The sequence below is a fragment of the Vanessa cardui genome, chromosome 6 (genome assembly GCF_905220365.1).
Source record: "Vanessa cardui chromosome 6, ilVanCard2.1, whole genome shotgun sequence".
Lineage (NCBI taxonomy): Eukaryota > Metazoa > Arthropoda > Insecta > Lepidoptera > Nymphalidae > Vanessa > Vanessa cardui.
This window is the reverse complement of record NC_061128.1, coordinates 13,192,721-13,220,614: the sequence shown is the minus strand read 5'-3', so window position 1 is coordinate 13,220,614 and position 27,894 is coordinate 13,192,721. Positions and strand designations below refer to the sequence as shown.

The 27,894-nt window shown below is 32.9% G+C and overlaps 1 protein-coding gene across 2 annotated transcripts in view; it reads right to left on the bottom strand.

Annotated features, from left to right (window-relative positions):
• Positions 1–10,546: 10,546 nt before the first annotated feature.
• The window catches only part of LOC124530767, a 30,274-nt gene continuing 12,926 nt past the window's right edge, over positions 10,547–27,894 (bottom strand). Inside the window, exons 3-10 of one of the 2 annotated variants that reach the window (XM_047105043.1) lie at positions 25,006–25,144; positions 16,134–16,250; positions 15,680–15,928; positions 15,056–15,160; positions 14,372–14,602; positions 13,430–13,589; positions 12,707–12,837; positions 10,547–12,253 (exon numbers count right to left, since the gene is read on the bottom strand). In XM_047105043.1, coding sequence (XP_046960999.1) covers positions 12,119–12,253; positions 12,707–12,837; positions 13,430–13,589; positions 14,372–14,602; positions 15,056–15,160; positions 15,680–15,928; positions 16,134–16,250; positions 25,006–25,144 — 1,267 coding nt within the window. In that variant the 3' untranslated portion in view covers positions 10,547–12,118. The remainder of the gene's footprint in view (positions 12,254–12,706; positions 12,838–13,429; positions 13,590–14,371; positions 14,603–15,055; positions 15,161–15,679; positions 15,929–16,133; positions 16,251–25,005; positions 25,145–27,894) is intronic. The other variant, XM_047105044.1, reaches the window with a different exon arrangement.

The following is a 27,894-nucleotide window of genomic DNA, read 5'->3' as shown; positions in this document are numbered from 1 at the left end:
TTTTTTTTTTTTTTTATTATTATATAGCATAAAAATTAACTTTACAATTCTTTAAAACTCTGTAAATGTGCAAGAAATAAAAGGCTTTTTATTTTATTATATTTTATTATATTAATATTTATATGTATGTTATATAGGATATATTACATACATATTTGCCTGGAATTCAACAAGTAACAATTCTATGCTTTTCTATAGTTTGTATAATCTTGTATTTAATATTGGCTTCTATACCAATGTATGTTTTCAAAAGTTACATTAGTAACAAAATAGTTTTATCGATCACAGAGATGTTTTCATAAAAAGTGTGTCACAATCGCAATTGTAACCCACTACTGTATCCTGTATATATAATAATAAATATAATAATTATACCAAGAGTTACAGCGAAATTTATGAAACAAAAACCCCTTTTGATGATATTTGCCATCGTTATTTATAGCATTATACCACAAACGCAGTGCTTCTATAATGATACATTTGATAATAGATCGGTAAAATAAAAAAAGTCTTGATTTAAATATATATAACCTCTTTACTTTGAACACAATTCATATCATTATTCCCAATTCAAATTTTGAATTTATTGGTAGTTGCGAATTTCGATGAATGATAGTTCGACATTATTAATAATGTACTCTCACGAATAAACAGAGCTGGCTGGTGTGTATTTACAGAGTCAAAAGTGCTAATATTTTGCTAAAAGTCCAAGGGAACTAATTCCGTTTGTTTCAAACTAAACTCGTGACATTTTAGCTCCCGTATCTGTGTAAAATTGTTAGCATTGTTGCTCGGAATATCTATCAGTGTCCCACATTGTTTCGTAATTGTAAAAGTTTACTTTTGGAATAATTCACAAAGAATTTAATTGATGTTGTGAATGCATAGCTAAGTCTTTGTTTATGTGTACAGGTTATCAAGTAATTTTGATTTTCCAGAGAGAAGTGCACTTTTTTGATTCTCAATTTTGCCCTGTCATATTTGATAAATAAATAAATACGAGACAACATCACATACATTACTCCGGTCCGAATGTAAGTAGCTAAAGCACTTGTATTATAGAAAATCAGTAACGACGGTACCACAAACCGACGGTACCACAGGCTGGGAATTGAAACCGGGACCTCGGAGTGGCGTACCCATGGAGATCGGTGTTATATATATACACACTATTATATATATACACACGACCACGGAGGTCGTTATAATAAATATTTTACAGTTTTAACAATCCCTTAGTCTGTTAATTTAATCTTAGAATAATATAAAATTAAATATTTAAATTTATTGGTATCGATTGAGTAACTATCGAGGGCTTTATGTTTTCAATAATCGAATTTTATATTCCAAATCGGGAGTTGATAACATTAAATTTAAATCATACTTTATACTCTTTAAAGGTCTATTTGAATGACGTCGATTTTGATCGTTAATTATATTATTCATCGGTTACCCTTTTTAAGTAAAATTGGGACGAATTAATTTCGACAATTCTAAATTTGAAATCACGTAATTGGTCTGCAGCAGCTTTTTGCGAGGAGACAAAAGTGCAAAAACATTCCACATTTAGCAGTTACGTTATTCTATTAACGACTGAGCTCGTCTGATAATAAAACGGGAGTGGTGGGAAATTCAATTAGTCGATGCCGAATTCCAAGTTAACCGCGCTATTCTCATTTCGGTTTTTGCCAAGGCTCATACTTGTTAATGTGATTAAACTGTGTCTTTTACGACACCGCCATTTTATCACGCCCACCACGTGCGTCGTTTTCTTGAGATGATTTTCTTTTACAAGTGGATGTATAGTTTAAGCGTCACTGCTTTATTGCTGTCTAGTTATGTACAAAGTATCAGATTCGTCTGTGAATCCTTGGGCTATTATAGTCCCTATTACTAGCACAAGCTTTAAGTTTAATTTGAGGAAGTCAATAGGGATCAATAATTCCTTAAATATCATATTTTTTCAGGTGTTTGTTATGTCGATGTTTCGATGCAACAGTGTAGTATTTTTATAAACTGTTATAAATACGATTTATACATTCCAACGAACTTTTTGACGACCTCCATGGTCAAGTGGTGTGTACACAGATTTTCATGGGTACGCCACTCTGAGGTCCCGGGTTCGATTCCCGGCCGAGTCAATGTAGATTACCATTAGTTTTCTATGTTGTCTTGGGTCTGGGTGTATGTGGTACCGTCGTTACTTCTGATTTCCATAACAAGTGCTTCAGCTACTTACATTGGGATAAGAGTAATATATGTGATGTTGTCTCATATTTATTTATTATTACAAGCGTACAGTACAACGAGTGCTTATTAACCGATGATTGCGGGTTCAAACCCAGGCAAGCACCACTGATTGTTCATGTGCTTAATTTGTGTTTATAATTCATCTCGTGCTCGGTGGTGAAGGAAAATATTGTGAGGAAACCTATGTGTATTCCACCAACTCGCATTGGAACAGCGTGGTGGGATATGTTCCATACCTTCTCCTCACAGGAAGAGGAGGCCTTAGCCCAGCAGTGAAATTTACAGGCTGTGGTTGTTGTTGTATACATTAGAAGTACTTTCGTTACATATTACATGTTCGTACAGAAAATCAAAGGAAAATCCTAATAACAATCTTGATAATATTCCACGCGGTCTTGACTTGTACCGTGATTATTAATATGTATTTATTTAAATTATAATTATAATTGTTATATAACTATAACATTTTGAAATTATTAATTATATTAAACGCTAATTATTCCAATAATGAAAATGACTGAACATTAGTTCCATTGATAGGGTTGCCTCACGTAAATCCAGCTTTTCACTATGGAATATGATATAAATTATTTCCCGAATATAAATACTATGCCACAGTGAATATTCACATGAAATAATACGTATGTATGATCACTTAAATGATCAGTACCCCTATTTATATCCAGGCGGTCATCAACAGATAGGCCAGACGGGTTATATAAAGCGAGGCAAGGTAAATCTATACTGTATAAGAAAAAGTACTGGATATTTGAAACTCTGCGGTGAGTTCGTATTACCAAAATGTGATAAGCGACCTTCAATATAATAATGATAGCATAAGGATAAAAGAGTCAAAATAGCGTATCATCATTTTATGTTTGTTTCCAATATTAAACGAGTGTTATACGACGTTCTTGCGTAGCACTGATTTCTAGATATTAACTAACATATTATTATTTACATATATATTAAATTATTATTTACTTTTATCACTGACAGTATAAAATTATGAATTACTACATAAGATATTTGTTTAAGTGAACCTGCAGCCAGTTTTTAACCGACTTCAAAAAAAGGAGGAGGTTCTCAATTCGTCGGGGCCTTTTTTTTTTTTTTTTTTATTTTTTATGTATAGTACCGAATTACTCGAAGATGGCTGGGCCGATTTTGACAATTCTTTTTTTGTTTGAAAGGGCATGTTTTACAGGTGGTCCCATTGTCAGGAGATCAGGATCTGATGATGGGATCCTGGAGAAATCGAGGGAACTCCTCAAAATTTATAGGCACACCTATAGTGATTTTGGTTTTTTTCAAAGTGCCTTGGTCATATGCTCATGAAAAGTGACATTTGATGAAGTGGAACTGATGATGAAGACCACAACTGGTAATTAGAACCTATTAGTACCTAAGTAACTATTTTACGGGTTTAGTTCTATTTCTTTAAGATAGTCGTCAAGCAATTGATGTTAGTAAACATGCCTATGATGAAGTCTAGCTGATGGTGGACTACCAGGATAACTCCTCAATGATTAACGGCATTGCATCGGGAAACATGGTATTGTCTAATTGGCGATGAGCAGTTAACATTAGGCTATTGTAACTTAGGTAACGCTTAATTTGAGTTGCAGTCCACATCGTATTGAAACGGCGTTGAGTTATGTTTAGAGTCGAAAGCCGAAATGTACTGAGTATAATAAAGTGAATGACAAACACTACCAATTGTAATTATAAATAACAAAACAACACTGAAAAGCATTAAATAAAATTTTTATAAATAAAAAAAAACCGCCTTCAAAAATGAACTAAAAAGAAAAAAAATAATCAGTTACATCCATATCCAATTAACGATTTTTTAATCACCTTTTGAAGTCGGTGCCAATAAATAGATTTAGTTTTTGTATGTATGTATTATGTATTATGTACCTATATTAGCAATGTTGGCACCGACTTTGAGAGGTGATTAAAAAATCGTTAATCGGATATGGATGTAACTGATTATTTTTTTCTTTTTAGTTCATTTTTGAAGGCGGTTTTTTTTTATTTATAAAAATTTTATGCCAATCTGTATTTATTAATAATAATATATTTATTAAAATAAGTATTATTAACATGAAGTCTAAATACATAGATACATACACATATATTTATTAATATTTAATTCCAATCATTTCCTGCGTTGCGTAATATAAGGGAGAAAAAATCAAAGATAATAATTTTAGGTCAAAGGTTTTTCATTAATAAATAAAAAAATTAACAAAAAGAAAAACCGACTTCAAACAAAACACTAATTTAAAACAAATAAATATGCACTAAAAAGTAATAAAAATAATTGCGTGTTCAAAATATTTTTTATAGTCCTCCTAAAATGAAATTAAAAATATTAGACTACTTAAAAATCGATTAACGATTTATAATCGTTAATCGATTTTTCAAATGTGTGTGAATCCAAATATAGCAATAATTATAACTACATTATATATAATGTAGTTATAATTATTGCTATATTTAGAGTCGGTGTCAGTAATGTATTGCGAAATATAATAAAACCACATCCACGCTAGTGTTTTTCCATGTAAGTGAAAATTCTTGTTTATTCTGATGTAAAAAACGTGTTCATCATACTTGCAAAATGACCTGTTTTTGTTTTACGGGTACAATTTTATTTGTCTAAATATGCAAATATGAATTGAAACGCGTACATATTTATTAGCAATATTCACAAAACATCATCGAAATAATCCACAGATTAACTGACAGCTCATCTATTATTTAAATATAATTAAATGAAACGTGAAAAATAATGTTGTTTTTAAATTAAATTCTTATATTCCTAAAAGATTAAACTTAATTAAATTTGAAAATCGAAGCCTAGGGGTGTCATTACAGTAATATAGTAATATCAATCTCAATTTTTGTGCAAAATAAGAAAAAACATTGGAAAGATGAGACATAAGTAAACTGTTGTTATAAGAATATTTTCATACAGATAAAATTGACTAAGTTGACGTCCGTAAACCAATAGGAAAGTAAAGTAAAAAAGTAACAGACTGTAAATTTCCCACTGCTGAGATAAGGCCTCCTCTTCCTTTAAGGAGAGGGCTTGGAACATATTTATTTTATTTATTTATTTATTTATATTATTTATATTCCACCACGCTGTTCCAATGCGGGTTGGTGGAATACACATGTGGCACAATTTCTATGACATTAGACACATGCAGGTCTCCTCGCGATGTTTTCCTTCACCACAGAGCATGGGATGAATTATAAACACAAATTAAGCACATATATAAAGTGGCGCTTGCCTGAGTTTGAACCCGCAATCATCGGTTAAGATGCACACGTTCTAACCACTGAGCCATCTCAGCTCAACTAATAGGAAAGGTTTTAATGAATTTTCAATATGGAACTTTTATACTTTCCCAATTCGAAATTTAAATCTAACACGATTGGAATGATTTGAAAAACTCTTTATTTTTTTTGTAACCAATTATTCGATACGACTGCTTTGCCCTTTCTACGTCGATCTTTACGCAACAATCAAAAGCAAATGTACAAAGTTACAACTCAATCGGTTGAACGATGCATGAACGCATACGAACAAAACAACATTCATTCTATATATCTCTTTTTTTACGAGGCAAAACCTCCATAGGTTCACATTACTCAACAGCTCACATAAAAAATAAGAAAGAAAAAAAAATAATTTTGGAAAACAAACTCTATTGCCTCCTTGATAACAATAAGGTTGTTTTATTTGCAGAGAATCGGAATAGCGATTCAACAGAAAAATGCTGCTAGCATTCAACTCTGATTCGTACGGTAGCTAATTTAATTTAAAGTTGTAGTATTTACTTAGTCAAGTCGCAAATGTAAATAATTCTTATGTAAATACTTACTGGTAAGGCTAAGTGCAAGTCTCTCTGAGTAGGTTCTCACCAACTATTCTACTTTTGCAAAACATCGATACATAGTATTATTGTTTCGCGATTTAAAAGGCAAACCAGTGTAACTACAGGCCCAGTGGATATAAGTTCATCCAAGGTAGGTCAGTAAGTGGTGATGCGAGATCATATTCACCAATGTCTATGAGCGGTGGTGACCACATACCTTTTGTCCGTATGTCTAATAATTAACCTTTACTTTGGGGGTAACACTTGACTTATCGGTCACTTATTAACTAGAGGGACTTTTGGTTAGAATCGTAATGAATATTGCGATTTCAAGCCTAGGCACTGAATCACCAGATACCTAATTTATGCTTGTCATTAATTTTGATCGATGAAGGAAAACATCAAACATGAGACGTAATAAAATAAAATATATGATAGCGAGGAGTACCGTGGTGGATTAAAAACTAAATCCCCTCTTCACAAACTCAAGCCAAACCCAGGCAATGTTCCTGTAACATTACTGTTTTCGAAGATTTATTTGCGTTGTGTGCATAAAAATTAAAGTAAAATAACAGCCTATAAATTTCCCACAGCTAGGCTCAGGCCTCCTCTCCCACCAAGGAGAGGGTTTGGAACGTAATCCATCACGCTGTTTCAATGCGGGTTGGTGGAATGCACATGTGGCAGAATTTCGATGAAATTAGACACATGCAGGTTTCCTTGCGATGTTTTCCTTCACCGCCGAGCATGACCCAGTGGTTAGAACGCGAGCATCATGCATTAATGGGAGAGGAGGCCTTAGCCCATCAGTGGAGCTGAATGGTACACCTATTTGGGACACGTCATATATGTTTATTGTAATATAGAATTTTTTTTTTGTTTCTTTTAACCCTTTTTTTGTATCAATTAATTTTTTATTGTTAATTTTTTTTAATGTTTTTTCGTGTAAATGTTAATAGTAATTTAAGTTGTTTTTCTTTGGTTACTTTTTTTTTTATTTATTTCTAATTTTGAAGTAACTTATATATATTTTGATATTTTTGTACGATCCCAAATAAAAGTGTTCTTTCTTTCTTTCTTTCTTTCTACATAAAAATTCCTGCATAGCATTAAAATATCGAATATCTTGAAATAAATATATATAAAGAAATGTCTGTATTGAATTTACAGAAACTAACTAGTCTTATTGTGAAAACGTATTAGGAAAGCACGTACGACAGAACAAATCAAATTATCCATCATGTTACTGTTTTCCGACTTCGACGAAACGTTCGAGTTATACAAACAATGTCGGATTACTTGCTTCTGGATACAGTAAATACGAAGTTTCTAGATATTTGTCAAATATGATACACATCGAGCAAATAAATCTACTAAATTAAAAATATATATTTATAGGCACTATGTGTGTTCATCTTCCATTCATCTTTATCTAGTCGTATATTATATCTACAATTAACTATACTTAACATCTCTTTATTTTTATTGGGCCTGATAGTAAATGGTCACCACTGCCCATAGATATTGGCACTGTAAGAAATATTCACCATTTCTTAAATTAACAAAACGCCATATACATTTGGAGTTAAGATAAGATAAAATGAAATCAGAAATTACCTACATTGCGAAGAAAAGAACTGGAGTTACCGACTTTACCGACCTTGTAAAATTAGAAGACTAAATTGGGCTTGTTGCTTTGGCTTAAGTATCAATGACTATAGGAGGAGACGAGACCTAGAGTGAAGCATGGACCTATAATATGGGAAACCTACTGTTGGTGTGGATGATGGGTTCACTCGAGTGAACCTGGAAGCTGGAGAATTGGTAACTTTAAACTTCTTCGAAGAGGCCTTTTTCCAGAAGAAAATTACGATTGGCTAAATGATAATGATGATGTAGTTTGTTAATCAAGCGCAAAGGTTGTAGAAAAGTCCATAATTCGTGATTAGAATTATTTATTTTACGTGTGAAATAGTTTTGCAGTATTTACATAAAAAAAAAATCTTGTTATGTGCATGCAATATATTTTATTTTAATTATTATTAGTATTACCTCATATTAAAGAAAACAGATAAGTGAAATCGTTGTAAATGTTTTCTAAGTTGTGTTCATGTGGAATCCAATCTCAAAAAGCTTATAACACGACACATTTAAAGAGTAATGTGCATTTTTCTAACTTGTTTTATCGTGTTTATTCAGCGCGTCTAGTTTAACGACTTTCAATTTATCCCTTATTCCCTCGGTCTGAAAGTGATGTATGTTTTGTCCGAAAGTGTACAAAAAATAGATTTTCCCTTTAAATGGATAAATGGTTTTTCGCCTTATAGCTCGCTTGATTTAGATAGTGTCAAAAAGATCAATGAAAACTTTTAGATAGATTTTCACATAGTCCTAACAAAATATATGCAACAAGGACAAAAGGTCAATTATTTTTTACTCAATATTTACGTTGAGAATTTTGCTTACTTAAATTATGTTTGTTCATGTGTCTATGTGTGTTAATTAAGTAACTGTTCTATGTATTTGAAAACGAAATTTTTGTGTTATAATTTGGAGGAAGATAGAGACGGTTATACGCTATATATAAGCTATCCGGACTGGCTTTTTTTTTCTTGCTGAAAAAACTCGTTGCGCGCTTCTCCCACATGACGAAAGGGGGGGGGGGATATGTGGTATCCTCGATGGTACACCGAAATACCCACTAAAAAACCAGCGGTACCCTCTTCGTCTTTTCGCTGCGCCACAGGATCGAACCCAAACTGGCTTGCACTAAGGCCACAAACAAATAAATGTAATACGAAAAATGTATTGTAACAAATTCAAATTTATAATTCTTAAAAATATAAACACAGAATTTAAAATTGCAAATATAAAATGTTTTCGAGATTGTTAGAGAATTGTATCGGGTCGGAAACTTGGTGTTAGAAGTTTGTTTTCACTCGTCCTGTTTATACAGCTTACAATACAGTCGACACAACTTCTATCCATGAAGTGCCGTGTTCGCAGATAACTTTTCTATTTTTTTTCAATCACAATATAAAATTGAATGGTTGTTTTATATTTAAAGATTGCAATTAAGTGTATATGAAATGATGATGATGATGTCGCTCTGATCTATTTCCATCACGGCCCATCCCAAAGATAACCATTTATCTAAGATGGTCATGTAAATTCAGATACAGGGTGTATCTATTATTGAAATCTCATAATTCGACAAGACGGCAAATGTGACACGAACGGAACGGAGTCAGTCACTGGACCAACTGCTATATATAGATGTTTTTCGAGGCATGAGAGTGTATACGTCACATGAACGCAAATACATACAGGATGTATTTATTACCATCCGATAAGACTGCAAATTAGAGATGGCCAGAACTGGTTCAGTCGGTGAACCAACTGCTTTAGGTCTTTTCCGAGGCACGAGAGTGTATGCTACCATACATGTTGACTTTCAGGCAGGTTATATTACATACATACAAGTGTTTATGCCGCAACTTGATCCAAGAAAATATTCAAAAAGGTTTTATTGTAAAATTTAAAAGAATTTAATATTATATACAGCGATTCCTTATAGATTAACACAGGTTTGAATTGAATCGGACGCCTTCCAGACATAAAAAAAAAACAAAAATGTTCGATAAAAAAGTAGACAATATAATCCCGCTGAGTATTTCGTTACATGTCAGATATTTCTTTTCGAAACGGTGGAAGACATTTGACAAATAATAAGCAAGCGTTATTACATAATTATGTCAGAAATTCGAATTCGGGGTTTCCGATGATTCGAACAAAAAACAAAGGAATATGTTTATTATATATGGCTTAGGTTTGTACTTTAGTAGAATATTTTATCGATATTTTTACGTGTATATTTAACAACTTGGATACATACTATACTATGGGACTTCCTCGTGTGGATTGATTGAATTGAACTTTGATTTTCAGGTAGGTTATATTGTATAAATTTAATTGTATTTAACTGACACAACTTTATATTTCAAATGTGGACAAGAGTAATTATTAAGTTTTTTTAGTAGCATCAACATTTCGTGCCAGTGGTAGCTTTGAGTTTAATATATTTATGTAATATGACAATTCAAAATTATACGAAATGTAACATATTTTAATTAATACTTTAAACGTATCTGGCTGATTTGAACGTGATTGATTGAACGAATACGAACGAACTTACACGATCCTAAGGAAGCTGTACGACTTTACTTACTTTAGTAAAAGGCGGTTATTTTAATTTTACGAATAGACTCTCCAATTTTATTATATGTATAGATTTAAAAACAGGCCATGAATAAAACGAAATAAAATGTATTAGATTTTTATTTGTATATTTTAACATTTCTTATTTATCTTCTTTCATTATAAGAACACATATACGTTTTTTATATCTTTATATTAATTTTTCATTAATACTTTAATACAAATATATTTATTTACAACCCTTTTAATACATCGATGTACATTACAGTGACAATTACAAAAAACTAATGGAGTTATAATTAATAATTATATTTAAAATTAATGCAATTAGTAAACTTTACAAAAGCTATTTGGCCAATGTTATTCGTTGAAACAGACATTTCCTTTGGCACGCCATTATTTTAAATTTAATATCAACAAAAGATACATTTTAGGACGAACGAATTTCGAAAGATTAAAAAAAACGGTGAATAATTAATATTTTTGAAATTCGAAGGAATGTTTTCGGTACCATCTGCAGAATAAATTATTATAAAATCATGTATATTCTATATTGAAGCTAATTAAAATTGGGACGTTAAAATTTACCCTTTATTTATTTATCAATTATTCATTTAAAACAAACGTCTAAAACAAAACAATTAAATCAGTCTTGAGTGATTCTTGCTTGACTACATTACTGTTAAAGTCATTAGAGGCATCTTTTTGCTGTATTATTTCAACATAATAATAAAATAAATAATGATTGTTACAAATCGTTACAAAGCCATAATATTCTAGTAGATAGAACTTGTAAATTATCTTTTTCTTAATTTGTGTTTTTAATTGATTTTGTTTAAGTATGAGGTCAGAGGATTGAAAATCTATGCCCCGATGTGAGACATTTACTTTGGAAAATATTGATATTATGAAAAAGAAAATATTGAATTTTTCAAACCGATATTTTTTAACATTATATAATTAATTTTAACACCAATTAGGATTAATTATGCAATTAGTGACACATATATCTAGAAAATATAATATAACTACAAAATATCAAGAACTACAGAAGGACAGAATATTACTTACATATAAATTAGCCTAACTATCGAACGTTAATTGTAGACGAAACATGAACTTCATAACGATTACGCTTAGAATTCAAAGATATTCAGATATTATCATATATATCATAAAATAGATATTTATCTTTTAAAACATTTATTTACAAAAGAAAGAGAGCTAATACAAAGTTATTATATCTAAGAAGTATTTTAATATAAGCTGATATTTTAAAAATATGTTATTGAATCTAAAACTTATTGGTACTTACGAGAATTAATGGGTTTACCCTTTACTTGGTGTTATGCGTTATGGTTACACGTTACATTAATGTCACAAAAATATTTTTATGTTTATGGTAATCTCTATTTATGATTATTTATTCTGCGGTCAATACAATGTTTATTGCTACGAATTAATTGTTTAGAATTGAGCTTTCCGTATCTAATCTTTAAACCTATCTAGTATAAACAGGGTCATCCAATTATGTAATGATTATTTGTATCTTAATTGGTTATTGTTACTAGACATTTAATTTACTAATTACAAACATTCATAAGAAAGTTTTACAGACTAAACGGATACATTAGGAGGACACTAGTATCCGTGCTAGTTCTACGAGACGATGGCTCCATCTGATATCAATACGGCACGGAAGGCAGGCAGGCGGATACGTGAGGCAACTGCCGCGAGTCGTCCGCGACGCGGGCGCTTCATATGGCGGGCAGGAGCGGGCTCGGGGAGCGAGGCCGCCGCACACTGCCGCTCCACGACTCCATCATATCCTCGTCTCCCTGCACACGCGCACTCGACATACTCTCAGCATCACACTCCTCAACCTCCCAACTCTGAGATCGAGATTTTGAGATCATTTTAACGGGAGCAGGGCGGCTAGGGGACGCTACCACTGGGGGTCAACAGCCAATCGTTTTACACACGCCACTGACATACATGAAAACATACAGACACATGCAATCTTGTTTGAAACCGAAATAACACATAATATAAAAAAAATATTGTAATCAAAAATACACATAGAATAATAACAATAAAAATTCAATTTAAGAATTGTTCTTGAATTGAATTGAAACTTGAAGATCGAAATTATATAAATAGTTCATACAGCCCGGGGAGCGAGTGTTAACATACATACATACATACATATTTGTCGATAGCTAATAGATCTAGAATACCAAATGCACATTACAAAAACTCGCTAAGGTCACTAGGGGGTGCGTGCGGGTCGTGCGAGTATAAACCACGTATTACGGTGTCAACACTTACATATAAGAGGTAATTACCATCATCGTGTGTGGCGCGGGCACGGAGTGCGGGGGCGGGGCGGGCGGGGCCATGGGCGGGGGCGGAGCGGGCGGCGGCTCAGGGGACGCCGCCGCCGGCGAGAACGACGACGGCGCGAGAGGAGACTGGGCTATAACAAACCATCGCATTTAACTGAAGATCCTCAACTGAATACCCAACAACAACAACAGCCTGTAAATTTCCCACTGCTGGGCTAAGACCTCCTCTCCCTTTGAGGAGAAGGTTCGGAATATATTCCACCACGCTGTCCCAATGCGGGTTTTTGGAATACACATGTGGCGGAATTTCTATGAAATTAGACACAAGTAGGTTGGTAGGTAGGTTTCCTTACGATGTTTTCCTTTACCGCCAAGCACGAGACGAACCACAAACACAAATTAAACACATAAATGCGGCGCTTGCCTAATTTTGAACCCACAATCATTTTTTAAGATGCACGCGTTCTAACCACTGGCCCATATCGGCTCTGAATACCGATAATTACCAAATTCTATTTTCTACTTGTATGACATAATTCCATATAGATTATAAAAGATCAAATCACAGAAAAAATCAAAGAATTTTGTCACAAAATATATCTAATCTTAAATATGAATCAATTAAGTACAATTATTCACATGTTGCCCTTATTGAATACAATTGTTGTGTTTAATTAAAATTATAATAACTGCATGTACATAATTAGAGGTCATTAAACTTACCGGCCGCTGTGAGAGCGAGCACAAACTGGCTCCAGTGCACGCAGCATCCGCAGCACAGCTGGAGGGCCGCGCGGCGCAAAGCGCGGTGAAGCGCTAAGAATAGCAGGGGATTGACGGCTGCGTGCACGTACGATATGTGCAACGTTATTTGGAAATATAGCTGTTGAAAATAATTAGCTCTAGTTAAAGGTTTTCAAAATCAAAATTAAAATATTCAACATTATTTTTGTACTAGCGACCTGGCCTGGTTTTGTACGAGTAATTTATATGAATCGTCGTATTGTGACTTGTGACCAAATTACAAAAAATAATTATAAATTGTAGTCTATGTGTTATTCTGATATATAAACTATATTACTGTAAAATTTAATGCAAATCCGTTTATTCGTTTTTTCGTGAAAGAGTAACAAACATAAATAAATACATCCTCACAAACTTTCGTATTTATAATATTAGTAGGATTAGTAGGATATATAACCTCCTTTTTGAAGTTGTTAAAAAAAGGATAAAATTATTCTGTTTTGTTCTTAAAGCTTTTAAGATAACGAATATTCTCTGAACAGGGCTCTTCAGCAGAATAAATATAGTTTGTATAAGTAGCTTATATCGTAAACTATATTCTTTATGACCAATATATTTAACTCGTTTTAAAAAATATGATAAATTTAAACGTAAAATGATACGAACTAAACTTGAATATAACAATTGTTGTAGAAGTATAACATAATATACATGTTGATTCGTACTAGTATCATCACGGAGTGGCGACAGAATTACATACATTTTCAGAATTTTTCTTGGAAACTTGTATCATCCTATCCGATCCTATATAAACTTGTATTAGATTCCATTTTCCTAATACATCGAAATATTTTTAAAGAACGCTACCAATCAAAACGATATTCAATAACACCTAATTTAAATATTAAATCTGAAACTCACCTCGTATGCTACGTGAGATGTCAGGGCCGGATGGTGCAGCAAGGTTATTATAAACAGTGGTCCCCAAAAGAGGACGTATGCAGCGGTGATAACTAGGAACATTCGCACACGTCGGACCCCTTCGCGTTCTACTCTAGCGAGATACCCTCTAAGCCTCCGACCACCTCCAAGAGGTAAATTGGCACTCCCCGTAGGTCGGCACTGACCATCAGCCAAGGCCCCATCTACTGTCTGAAAGAGTTATTATATTAATTGATGTGCTTGCAGTGATAACTTTTTCGAGGAAAATAGATAAAAAAATATTAAAAAAATACAAGACAATTAGAATCTGATCTATATATATATCTAAATCATTAAGGTCAGGTATATTAAGGAATCTAATTAATTTAAATTATTTTATTAAAAATAAGTCGAAAATATTAATATAGAATAGTACTAATTCATTATTTTAATGAAAATAAGATGCATAAGGAAAACAAAACGGTTTTTTGTTGAAGTATTCATAAATACGTAAGGATTTTTATTGTAAGGATATTAGAAAAGTTTTGTAAAGAATAAATATTCTAATTTATTAAATTACGAACCAGAATAAATCTCCAAAAAATTATTCTATGCCAGCACACCTTTAAAGTTTTCTAGATGAGAGAAGTACGTCTACGCATGCATTGCATGCATAATACATACCCTCGGTCCAACGCTGTTTGGAAGTGAATCCATGCGCCTGTTGTCTCCAGCCATGCTGACGAGCGTGGTTACTAGACCAGCTACTCGTACGGCTTCTACGTTAGCCTGCATGCGATAAGATTTAAATTTTATCCAAATTTTGACACTCGTGCTCCAATTTTGAAACGGAACCTGAGACGTCGGTAAACCAATATCGGAACGCATGCCGCCGTCGTGGCCACGTGACGCCATTCCAAAATTTAAATCTTATACATAAAGTCAGGTGAATATTGGTAAAACACCAACTCAACTTATATACTTTTTATACATCGCTCGTTGCAATTGCTGACGTTGCGACGAAAACGACTCGTGTAGCGAAAGACTTTTCGGAAAACTTGAAACAAACAACTGTCGTAATGGTAATATAGCAACGCGCGCTACCCCCGGCGTCGCTATTGCTAGTTTTATTGGCTATAAGCGATGAATGATATGCAATATTGTATCTAAACATGGAGAAGTGAAACGAACTAATTACACTTAATACGATGAATGTGATATGCAAGTAGTGGAAGCATTTGATAAGTTAGTTAAACTTCTCCAAACCGCTCTGTGTCATCATACTCTTTAATATAAATGATTACAAACCTTAGTGAGGTCCCGGTGGAGTTTCCGTAAATGGAATAGTGTCAGTCCAACGCACACGGTGTTAACGCCAATCCACAGGGCATTTAGGACGTAATGTCTGAAAGGCCCTCTCACTAAGGGACAGGACGGCGACGGACCGTAAGACCCGTAAGAACCGGCGCTCGCTGCCAAAGCTCCAGATAAGAACGTCGGTCCAAGGTTTATAGTAATTGACGCAAACCATATCATAAATGTGCCGAAAAGGACACACTGCAAAAAAAGGTTCATGATTTAAATATTGAAATTCGTATTGAAATATGATCGAAGTTTATTTACGTACGAGTATATTAAGAACAGAATTTTTTTTACAGTTTATAACATATTTCATTGTGACCATAAAATATATATTTTTTTCCAAATGCGTATCTCGGCTAAATGATACAAATTTAACGATTGTTTTAGAAAGACAAGGTACCTGAGGACTGTCCATTAGCAAGGGAGCCGATAAATCAGCTTGCTCTTCCTCGTTTTCAGGAAAAATGGGGCTGTCGTTGAGGACCGTCGTCAGCATATTTACTGTGGATACTGTTACCTACGAGAAAATGCTTTTTGTTACAATTATGTACAAAAAAAATGCACTCAAACTCAGTTGAATATTTATATAGAAGAAAAATCGTTATTGGATCTATTTGTAATAAAAATGACATATTTACGATTATAACTACAGGTTTGTATAAAAAAGAAATTTTTTTTTTTATTCTTATACAGAAAAATTTAAAATAAATCAAAATAAAACTTTATGATAGGAAAGGTCCAACAGTGTTGACATGAATGTTACATGAATGAAACACACTAAAGTTAGAAGATTGAGGGTTCAAATCCGGGCAAGTACAACTCTACTGTAATGTACTTAATTTGTGTTTATGGATTATAAACATCGACATCGAGCTCGGCAGTAAAGAAAAAGAAAGTGACAAACTCTCCAACTATAAAAATGTGTATCCACCAAGCAGAATTGGATATTAGAGCAGCATACGCTCCAAAGTTTTTTGTCAGAAATGAGAGACCTTATTTCATTAGTTGGGCTCAAATAGGAGCCAATTCTGTTCACTTATAACGGCTACAATACGTTTCGAATTCAAATGCTTCCAGAAAGAAAATTTAACTGAATCGTAAATGAGGGTAATTCTGGTATTAAACGATCCTAATTCGAATACGTTCCAAATTCGAATTCGTTCCAAATCCAAACGTTACGTTTCGATTCGATAGCATTAAATGACAGTTTGCAAGAAGAATTTCCTTGTCCATTAGATTATTTATTGTGTAGTGATTGTAGCTTATTTATATAACGAACCGAAACATTTAAGTCTCATCCAAAGCCAAAGCATTAACGTAATACTTCAGCCGCCTTCTAGAAAGACGATATATTTTCGCTCGGGATTTTAAACTCAAGTTCGCGCATCGTTTACATTTTGATTGACATTGAAGAATCACCAAGTTGGTAGTCGCCTTAAGACCGACTATCTTATAATGTTTAATTTTTTCTATAGTAAATAGTTTTAGTGATTATCAGAATTATTTTCGAATGAAGTATAATCAATGGCTATAATATAAATGCGGAAGAAACTGTTAGCCTGTTTAGCATTAACTGCTAGACAAAAAATCGTTTTTGTCTTAAAGCCCAAGAATCGTGGGTTTAACATGGCAACGAAGCCTTGAGCGAAGCGTAGATTTTAGTAATTATATAGACAATATAATTAGTATGGTAAATACGTTTAATTCGAATCTTCAACCATGTTTTCTAAGTGTAAGTATTCAAGTAGAACCGAGATGTCTCAGTGTGCCTGATTGCGAGTTTCAGCCGAAGCACCTCTGAATTTATATTTGCTTAATCGGTGTTTATAATTCATCTCATGCTAAGTGGTAAAGAAAAACATGAAATATAAGTATATTTCACTACCCGCAGATTAGGAACGCAGTGGAATTAGTTCCAAATTTGAAATTTAAACGCAGATACGGTATTCGATCATCAGTAAGACGACTACTGGCAGTTTTTTCCTTTTTTCCTTTAACCATGAACAGTTTTAAAAAATCCATTCTAATAAATCCCAAGAATAGTGTTATCTTATTCGCCCTTAAAACTTCGACATATCAACGCCGTGGAGACACAAGAGGGTTTTTGTGCTAGTTTCGAACAAAGGCTGTTATCAGCCATGCGCATCCCCTATACTATCGACGCTGGAAGTGACTTCGAACACAAAATCTCTTTTGGATACCATTGGCAACCTGCCACTAAGCAATCACGGTTTTACGATGCAGGTAATTAAAAGCTAATAAAGTATTCATTCGCTAATTATTCAACGAGTTTCCGAATCTTTTAATCGAATGTACTTTTAGTAATCTTATATACAATTTAAATAAAAAGCTGCATTACAATGGGACATTGTAAAATCCGGTCAATTAAGTGACCAGCGTTAAAGAATAACGTCGTAAGTAAATCTAGTAAACGTAATTATGAAATCTCCCACATACGTATATGTCACCGTAAGATTAAAAAATTCGTTAGATTACAATCTGTCTCGTGAGATTGTAAACTGTCAAAATATTGTTAACAGTGAAATATGATTGCAATTTAACGCATTATTTTTCGCTATATTGTAATCTACGGGAAGCGGTCAAATTGGAACTTACTTCATCATTTGTAACTATATTTATATGATGTACATAGTTCAAGATTACAACTTTACGATTCAGAATTGAGCAACACATATTAAGTTCATGTGGGTTCATCAGATGTGACCCTAACTTTATTTACAATCAAGCACGTATGTCATTATCGTTAAACGGCTCAACTGAAATTTGGTCAAACTTCAAGTTTCAAAGGGAAATAACTGGGGTAAGGATAAGAGGACCGTCTAACTATAATCTTAACAACTTTAATATACACAACTTATTATTACACACAAAGGCCTGAGTAACTTCTTAACTCTGTTGGATTATTTAAATAAAAGCAAGTTGGTATTTATAATCATTAAACATTGATAGATGAGAATCTATCACACGTGTCCACCAACCCGAGCCTTACCATTAATCCAATAATGTCCCCCAACGCGAAGTTTTTTTTAAATATTAATACATACCCATACATATAGGTAATTTAGGATTAGTTTTCTTTTATTATTTTTTACTTTTTAAAGGTAGCTTACGTTTTTTTGTGGCGGGGATTTCTGAAATTTTTAATTTAATTATTTAGCATTCTTCGTCTCTAGATTAAAATATATGTAATTTTATTTTTTATCTTAATATACTATAAATATTATTATAGGATGGAATACTATGCAACAGGAAGTATTTGAAGTAAACTTGGTGTTGTAAGTTTACCTCTACTCTTCATGTTTGTATAATAATACATCCTTACACAAACACAGATTCTTTAAAAATATCTAAAAGTATTAAAAACAACCCACATCTATACATATAATAAAATTGGATTGTCTGTTTGCTAATTAAAATATCCCTTTTTTTACTCAATGCATATGTATTTATACACGGTACATTTACCAAAATAACATTTTTTACGGATTTTTGTCTGTCTGTCTGTTTGTTCCGGCTAATCTCTGGAACGGATGGACCGATTTTGACGGGACTTTCACTGATATAATTGGTAGTAACTCAGGCTATAATATATATTTTTTTGTTAAATTCAAAAGCGTACAAGTTCACGGGTACTGTTAGTAATCTATAAGATACTATAGTCCTAACATTTATAATATGGGCTCGAAAATATTTCGGGACGTTTGGTGTTCGCAGTCAGTGAACCGGCGCGCTGCGGTCACGATCCCTCGGCGCAGCTTCTCATTGAAATAACTTCGAATCTAAGGTTAACAAGCTCTCCCCGAAGTCAACTCGCGCTCAAACTTTATGTAATCAACGTTATAACTTATATTTGTGAATGTCACTTCTGAAAACAGAAATAAACTTCAATCTCGAAGTTTAATTTGTTTTTTTATTATCGTAGTTATGATTTTTGTTGTGATAAATCTAAACGTGTATTAGATTGTTTAATTAAATTATAGTTTTTAAGTCCTTTTTTATTATTATTATTTAGATAATTATCTAACTGTCTAATTAGTAACAGCATTTAAAAGTCACATTGCTGAAATAACACTTTTTGAGGAAGAGGCTTAGAACTTACTTCACCGGTCATCAGGATGTTTTCCTTCACAGCGAAGCAAGAGATGATGAAAGACATAGCATATGAAAATTTAATGATGCTTATCTTTGAACTTGCTAATAATCTGTTCAGATTAACGCATTCCAACCGCTGAGCAGTAAAGTGTTTTTAAAAACACATTTCTGACTGAATAAACTTTTATTACATAAAATAAGCACTAAAATATTCAAACATGAAATAAGCACGATTTTCTGAATGCGTCAAAACCTTTTTAAGTTTAATATATTCTGGACGAATAAATCTCTTCGACTTGACCGTCGTCAGGCTACGTGGGTTTTCAATTTCCTTTTAGAAATTGAGTTTTTTATGTGAGTGAACAAGTTCGCGGGTCATTATCGAAATATTGAACGCTATGACACTTACTTTTAAAAATCGAATACGTTACAGATTATGAAATATTGCCGAGCCGAGATGTCTCAGTGGTTAGAACGTGTGCATCTTAACCGATGATAACTGGTTCAAACCCGGGCAAGCACCGCTGAATGTTCATGTGCTTAAATTGCGTTTAAGGAAAACATCGTGAGGAAACCTGCATGAGTCTAATTTCATTCGAAAATCTGCTACATGTAGTATACCATGAACCCGAATTGGAACAGCATCGTGGAATATGTTCCAAACCTTCTCCTCAAAGGAGGAGGCCTTAGCCCAGAAGTGGGAAATTTACAAGCTGTTGTTGTTATTGTTATGAAGTATTGAATATAAACGTCTATTATAGAGATAAAATAAAAGAGCGAGCTCAAGATTTGGATTTATTTCACCGAATGAAAATATTTTTAGAGACTGTCACATAACATATAAAATTGACAATCCAGTGACGTAAGTATTACTGGCCAGTATTTGGCAACTCTTTTACTTTAAAAGACATGTAAAATACTTTGCATAAGAGAAAAATGTTGCCTATGAAAATCAATTGATAATCCAACATTTGGGTCCCTCTGACACGAGTATGAATTATGTTCACTAGAGAGACCCAACCTTAAATATGCTATGTAAACTGTGGTAACGAATAAATAAATAAAAAAAAGGCATTTATACTAAAGTTTATAAGATATATCTTTTAATATGCAATATTCTTCTGACTAATTTTTTACTGGCAAGCCGGTCTGCAGTTACTATACTGTCACAGTAAAATAGGTTACCCATCTGTATATGAAAGGTATCCTACAATTATGTAATATCTTGAAGTTTCTATATGAAATCGTTTAACATTCTTGGTACCCATTGTAAGCCTATAAAGTATTTTAAATATAATATTTAAAAATAATCATTAGAGGTTGTATTACTTCTAGCCGTTGAGTTATACTCAGTCACAGAATTATATAAATGTAATGAATACTTTTTGGTTTGACATTTTTATAAATAATACTAGAAATAGAATATTATTGAATTTGACATGGGAATTGTTAATCTAAGTTTAAATACGGAAGATAATGGATGATTGTAAAGAAAACTGTAAAAATAAATATTCTGAACCATATTGAAGATTATTAATTATTTGATGTTACTGTTTTTCTGAAGCTGGGTCAGCCATTTAGGGTTAAGATGACCATATCATCAAGACATTTTATTGCTTGACTATTGAAATAAAAAAAAAATACAACGACGAATTAATTAGACGAGATAATTAGAAAACGGTATCCGCCGAACTGTTCTGCAATTTGATGTAATCTAAATTTAGATTATATAAATACAAATAGAGAAATTCATATAAATACCGTTGCTCGTTATAAATAGTAGTTAATATTATATGTGAAATCATTTTTGACACAGAATTACACGATTATAGGATATGTAATTTTATTGCATAACACTGGTCCGCTACTCAGTGCGGACTGAGGCCTCACATTTCGTTGACTTCAGTCCTCGTTATTAATATCGACGTATAGTACGACACAACTCAGATGTGGCATCGGCAAATTGAATAAAACCGGTTTCTGCAGATTTACACAACCAATAGAAACAGCTCATTATCGCGTCATTCGTCGCTATTCGTCGCTATAGATTATCGCGTCAATTCAACCCGTGAAAGCAAGTGCATGTAAACGGCGTGTGTGATGTATAAAGATCACATTCACATAAGAAATAAATATTGATAATTTGGGATAGCGTACGTAATTCATATGTGATCGGTAATACGAATTTTGGCGATGCTACATGTAAGTTGTGTCGTACTGTACGCTTCTTCGTACATTTCAATGCTTTGTAATTGGTTATTAATTTTCAATTAGCGAAATTGTTTACATGCAACGTATTATAGTTTCAAATTCATCGATGTTATTAAATTTCGTATCAATTCACACGGTTTACATAATTATCGCCTTTGAATAACGCGGTATTTTAATGAACCGATTGTGTACTCCATATACAAAACAATACTATAATTAAATACTGAAAGTTCTAATAATTTGATCTGAGAACACTATGAATAGTGCATTATATTTTTTCAAGTCATCACTCATTTTTAGATATGTGATTAATATAATATAGACTAATATATGAAGACTAAAGTCTTATAAAATCAAAATAAACTTTATTCAAGTGAGCTTTTACAAGCACTTTTGAATCGTCATTTAACAATTAAATGAAGCTACGACCGGTTCGGAAAGTATATTCTACCGAAAAGAACCGACAAGAAACTCAGTAGTAACTCTTTTTCAAAATTGAAAAAAATACAATCATATTAGTTAAATACAATTATATATGTATGTAATGTATCTTGCCTGGAGGTCAACAGGTATTAATTCCAAGCTTTTTTATCATCGAACAACTCTTGAATCTTGTAAATATAAGTAAAAATTAGACAAGATCACATACATTCTCATATACAATCTGATCCCATTGTAAGTAGCTAAAGCACTTATGTTATGGATAATCAGAAGTAACGACGGTACCACAAAACCCAGACCCAATAGTCAAGACAACATAGAAAGCTAATTTTTCTACATCGACTCGGCCGGGAATCGAACCTGTGACCTCGGAGTGGCGTTCCCATGGAAACTAGTGTACACTACTCGACCAAGGAGGTCGTTAATATAAAAGGCCGAAAAATATCATCGAAAAAGAAAACATCTTTTAGTAAACAGACGGTCGTAGGGTTGAATACAAAAGTGCCCCACCTGGGTATATACGTGTAAATGTAGCAGAATTTCACCAGACAAATATTTTCCAATGAATTATTACAAGTTAAAGTGTGTTAGCGCTTGGTGCTCGTTCAGACATAAATCAGAACATTTAGATTAACATCAAAGAGAGTATATCTGGGGCATCTTGCATCCCAAAGTTAAATACTTTTAATGAGAATAGTTTTAAAGGACCAAAATATGTGTGAGGTCAAATAAGTTCAAGCTCGTTGAACTTGCTGACTACATTCAACCATGAGGTACAGGAATAACTTGATACTAAATTTGGAGCTAGTGAAAAGTGGGTTATTTATTTTACTTACAATGTTACAAGCAAAGTAATAATAATAATAAGTGTTTATTTCATCAATAACCAAGACAGTACAATAATATCTCAAAGGTTGACTTCCTCTTCTGAGTGCCGTGAGCTCCCGTGACAGAAGAAGTCGCTCTTCCTTAACACACTCATACTTTAATACTTTAATTGAGTAATTTAAAGTAATTAAGCATGTTTAAAATATTACATAATAAGTGGTATAGCCAAAAGTTTGAAAATAAATGCGCAATAATGCACGAATCCACTTATTTTTCTCAGAACATTTTACTATATATTGCTTCCTTTTTAATTTACATTTATATAAATTCATAATAAATAGTACGACGACCTCCATGGTCGTGTAGTGTGTGACCCGGTTTTCATGGCTACGAAATTCCACATTGAGGTCACGGGTTCGATTCCCGGCCGAGTCGATGTAGAAGGTTCATTAGTTTTTTTCAATGTTGTGTTGTGTCTGGGTATTTGTGGTTCCTTCGTTACTTCTGATTTTCCATAACACAAGCGCTTTAGCTACTTACATTGGGATCAGAGTAATGCATGTGATGTTGTCCAATATTTATATATTATTTATTTATTTATCATTAGATTTGCCTGATTTATGAATTTTAAGAAGTATTTAACCGAACCGTTTCATGTAAAATAACATCAAAAGGTCACTGAACGATAAAACTGAGTCAGAGTTTTGGCAAGAATAATATCACTTAGTCTACATTTATACAGATTTGTAAGCATTTTCAGTTGTAAGATTTTCCGTGTTATACATGGTGTTGTAGTTGGCTGTGGTCCAAAAAAATAATTGGATATTTGCATATGTGCAAGGTATAGAAAAATTCATGAGCTATAATTTTCCGCGAGGTAACTTCGCAATCATATTTTATTTTTGCTTACCAAGTATATTAGACTATAGAAAAATATAATGTTAGTGCAGTCGACGAAAATTAAATGTACCTATGATCTGAACCTCTGGAAAGTAATTATGAGCTCTATGTACTTTCAATTTAAGTATAATATTAATAAACAAACAATGCTCCTAATGATGTTTTCATAGGCAGCTTTTCCTTTATATACATAAAGGCAAGGTAAATAGAATGCTATTAATATTTGATTTGTATGTTTGTGATTTTGTTCCACCAAAATCAAAATCAAAATAAACTTTATTCGAGTGGGTTTGTACAAGCACCTTTGAATCGTCATTTAACAATTAAGTGAAGCTACCACCGGTTCGGAAAGTAGATTCTACCGAGAAGAACCAGCAAGAAACTCAATAGTTACTCTTTTTCAACATTAAATAAATACAATCATATTACATTATATATATATATATATATATATATATATATATATATATATATATATGTATGTATGTATGTATGTATCCTGCCTGGAAGTCAACATGTATTATGAATAATATGCCCTATTACCAATGTATTTTCTATAAACGATTTGAATTTACGAAACGGCAAAGTTAAAAAGGTCTGCGGAATTTTATTATACAAACGGATACCTTGCCCCAAGAAAGATTTATTGGCTTATTGAACCATTCTGAACTACGTTATGAAGTCGAGAAAACTAGAATCTTGACTAATGAAAATAAACGAATTAAAAACAAAAGTATAACTGGATTCTTAAAATAATGATAGAGTATACAAGTACTTACAAGTAATAGAAATGCTGTTTCCACTAATGAGCACTTGTAGACTGGTTGACAGCGGAACACGGCGATACCGAGGGGCAGGAGTATGGCTGCGCGTGCGCAATCTACGATCGCTTGGTGGAAAAGGAGACCATGTGACCACCTGCGAAATGTATGAATATAATTACAATTAATGAAAAAAAATACATCATTTTATATGTACTACTTTATAGTTAGATTAACTTATTTAAGTTATTTTGATTCACCTATCTGTTATTTTCTTGTATATATTATTCGTTTACATCATTAATTGATATGATTTTAAATGTTTTTATTCATCGTTATCTTGCACTTCATTTTACATCATTTTAACGAATTATTATTTGCTAAGATTCATTTGATTTAAACCACGTGGATTTTTTTTAAATCATTATGTCTTTTTATAAAACATATATCTCATAGTTTCCTACCTACCTGACCTGACCTATAGAATATTCCAGATTATAATCTACCTCTCCATCAAACTTACGCTTTCATTTCATATTTCGCATCTATAAGTTAAATGATTAAAAAGTATGGAATAACTTACTCTCATAATTCAATGTGAATGAAATTTCGGTATTTAGTTGCATGCGAACTGCTTATGTCAGGGCCAGCCACTTTAAAATTACGACCATATGGAGAATATCTTTGACCCTCGTCAATGATTATATTATTCGTATGGATTGGCATATTTGATGGGTATATCGTGTTAACACGCTGCCGCCCTCAAAAGGGTCTGATCCCTTATATGAGTATCACCATTGAACCGTCACGTTCCGTCAGGCATTTTAATATAACGAAACATATGTCACATTATTTATATAATTCAGAGAAATTCGTATTCATATAGATGCCGATACAACCTTTTAACTTTAGCAATAAATAAAATTTATTCGTCAAATGACTCAAGTACTGAATATTTAGACACAAAAGGTATTTAGTAACATTCTAAGGAAGAAAGAAATAAGATCCTTATTATTTGATATTTGAATAGTAAAAATTAGAACATTTCATTGTGATTTCCATGTCTTAAGTTCTTTATTTTATGTTCCTTTTATTTGCCACATTTTACCTTATATTTATTCAAAATTATTACTTGTTCCTTGATCTTTCTCTGAAGATAAGTTCAACAGACGTACAGGGCCCCAAAATTACGGGCGCGTGAAATTGCCGTTCATTTTTGTTTGAATTTGCAAAAGCACGCTACTTTTTGTGTAACTTTGGCGTTTCGTGTTTTAAGACGACTTTGAACTTCACGAAGAAGAAAAATAGCATGTCATATAAAAATAGCATACAGGATATTTGAAATATTTATATACAACAACAACCACAACAACAGCCTGTAAATTCCCACTGCTGGGCTAAAGGCCTCCTCTCCCTTTGAGGAGAAGGTTTGGAACGTATTCCACCACGCTGTTCCAGTGCGGGTTGGTGGAATGCACATGTGGCAGAATTTCTATGAAATTTGTCACGTGCAGATTTCCTCACGATGTTTTCCTTCACCGCTGAGCACGAGATGACAAGAAAAGACAAATTAAGCACATGAAACAGCGGTGCTTGCCTGGGTTTGAACTCGCAATCATCGGTTAAGATGCACGCGTTCTAACCACTGGGATATCTCGACTCAAATATTTATATATTACTTAGATATTTGGTATAGTGAAGTCCGTGGACTCAAAGTGATATCTGAAGCCAAGACGGAAGGACTGAATAAAAATTAAAAAGACATTTAAATGTTAAATTGCCTCTTGAGTTATAGAATGATTCTGTAAGTACATACATAAATACTATTTATTATTATGCTAAGCTAGATTTCGCCCACAGCTTCATGTTGGCATTTACGTATTGGGTACATTTTCCCCTATATTAAGTAACCAGCTGGATTCCCCCACAGCTTCATGTTGGCATTTACGTACTGGAAACATTTTCCGGGATATTAAGTAACCTATAATTAAAAGAACCAAGATGGCCATTGATTGAAAAGCGTACATCTTATCCTATGAAACGGAATTTTCATGTGCTTAATTTATGTTTATAATTCATCTCGTGCTCGGCTGTTAAGGAAAACACCGTAAGGAACCTTGCATGTGTCTCATTTTGCATAATTTTGCCAAGTTTAAATTCACCAACCCGCATTGGAGCAGCGTGTTGAAATATTCTCCTAACTCCTCATTATCAAAGGGATACAAAGCCGTAGCCCAGCAGTGGGAAATTTACAGGCACATGTTAAAGTAACCTAACCTATTTGAAATGACAAATTTCATTCAGATCCATTTTTCTATTATGGCCTTTTTGATTATAAAAATCCATCAATTCAAATTTTCGCATTCATATTATCAATATGACTGAAATATCCTTTCCTAGGAAAAATCGGGTTTCTTAATAATTATTATAAGAAAATACAAATAAAGTTGGTCACATCTAACCATTGCTATTTCATCGGACTACTTTTAATATTACATTAGGGGAATATCTATGAAAAAACGTATCAGCCCAAAGCTTCTCTTTAATAATGTAAATCATATTCCTTCCACATAGATATATAAAATATTCACGCTTTCCGGTTATGCGGAGTCGTTCACAAGTAATCTAAGTCATATCTCGTCGGCTCTGGGTTTCGCGATCTTTAAATTTACCTTATTTTATATTTATCATACGAAAATAACTTAAGTGCTCTAACTTTAAACCCGAAAATATTAGGAGTTAAATCAAAATCATAGCATACTTGGTAGTTTTGTGCAAGGCCACCTGGATACGTACCATTTGTTAATGATATTTCACCGCCAAATAGCTACAATTGATATCGTTCAGTTCCAGTTTGAAGAATAATTGAGGCAGTGTAACTACATGCAGAAGATATATAAAATCTTA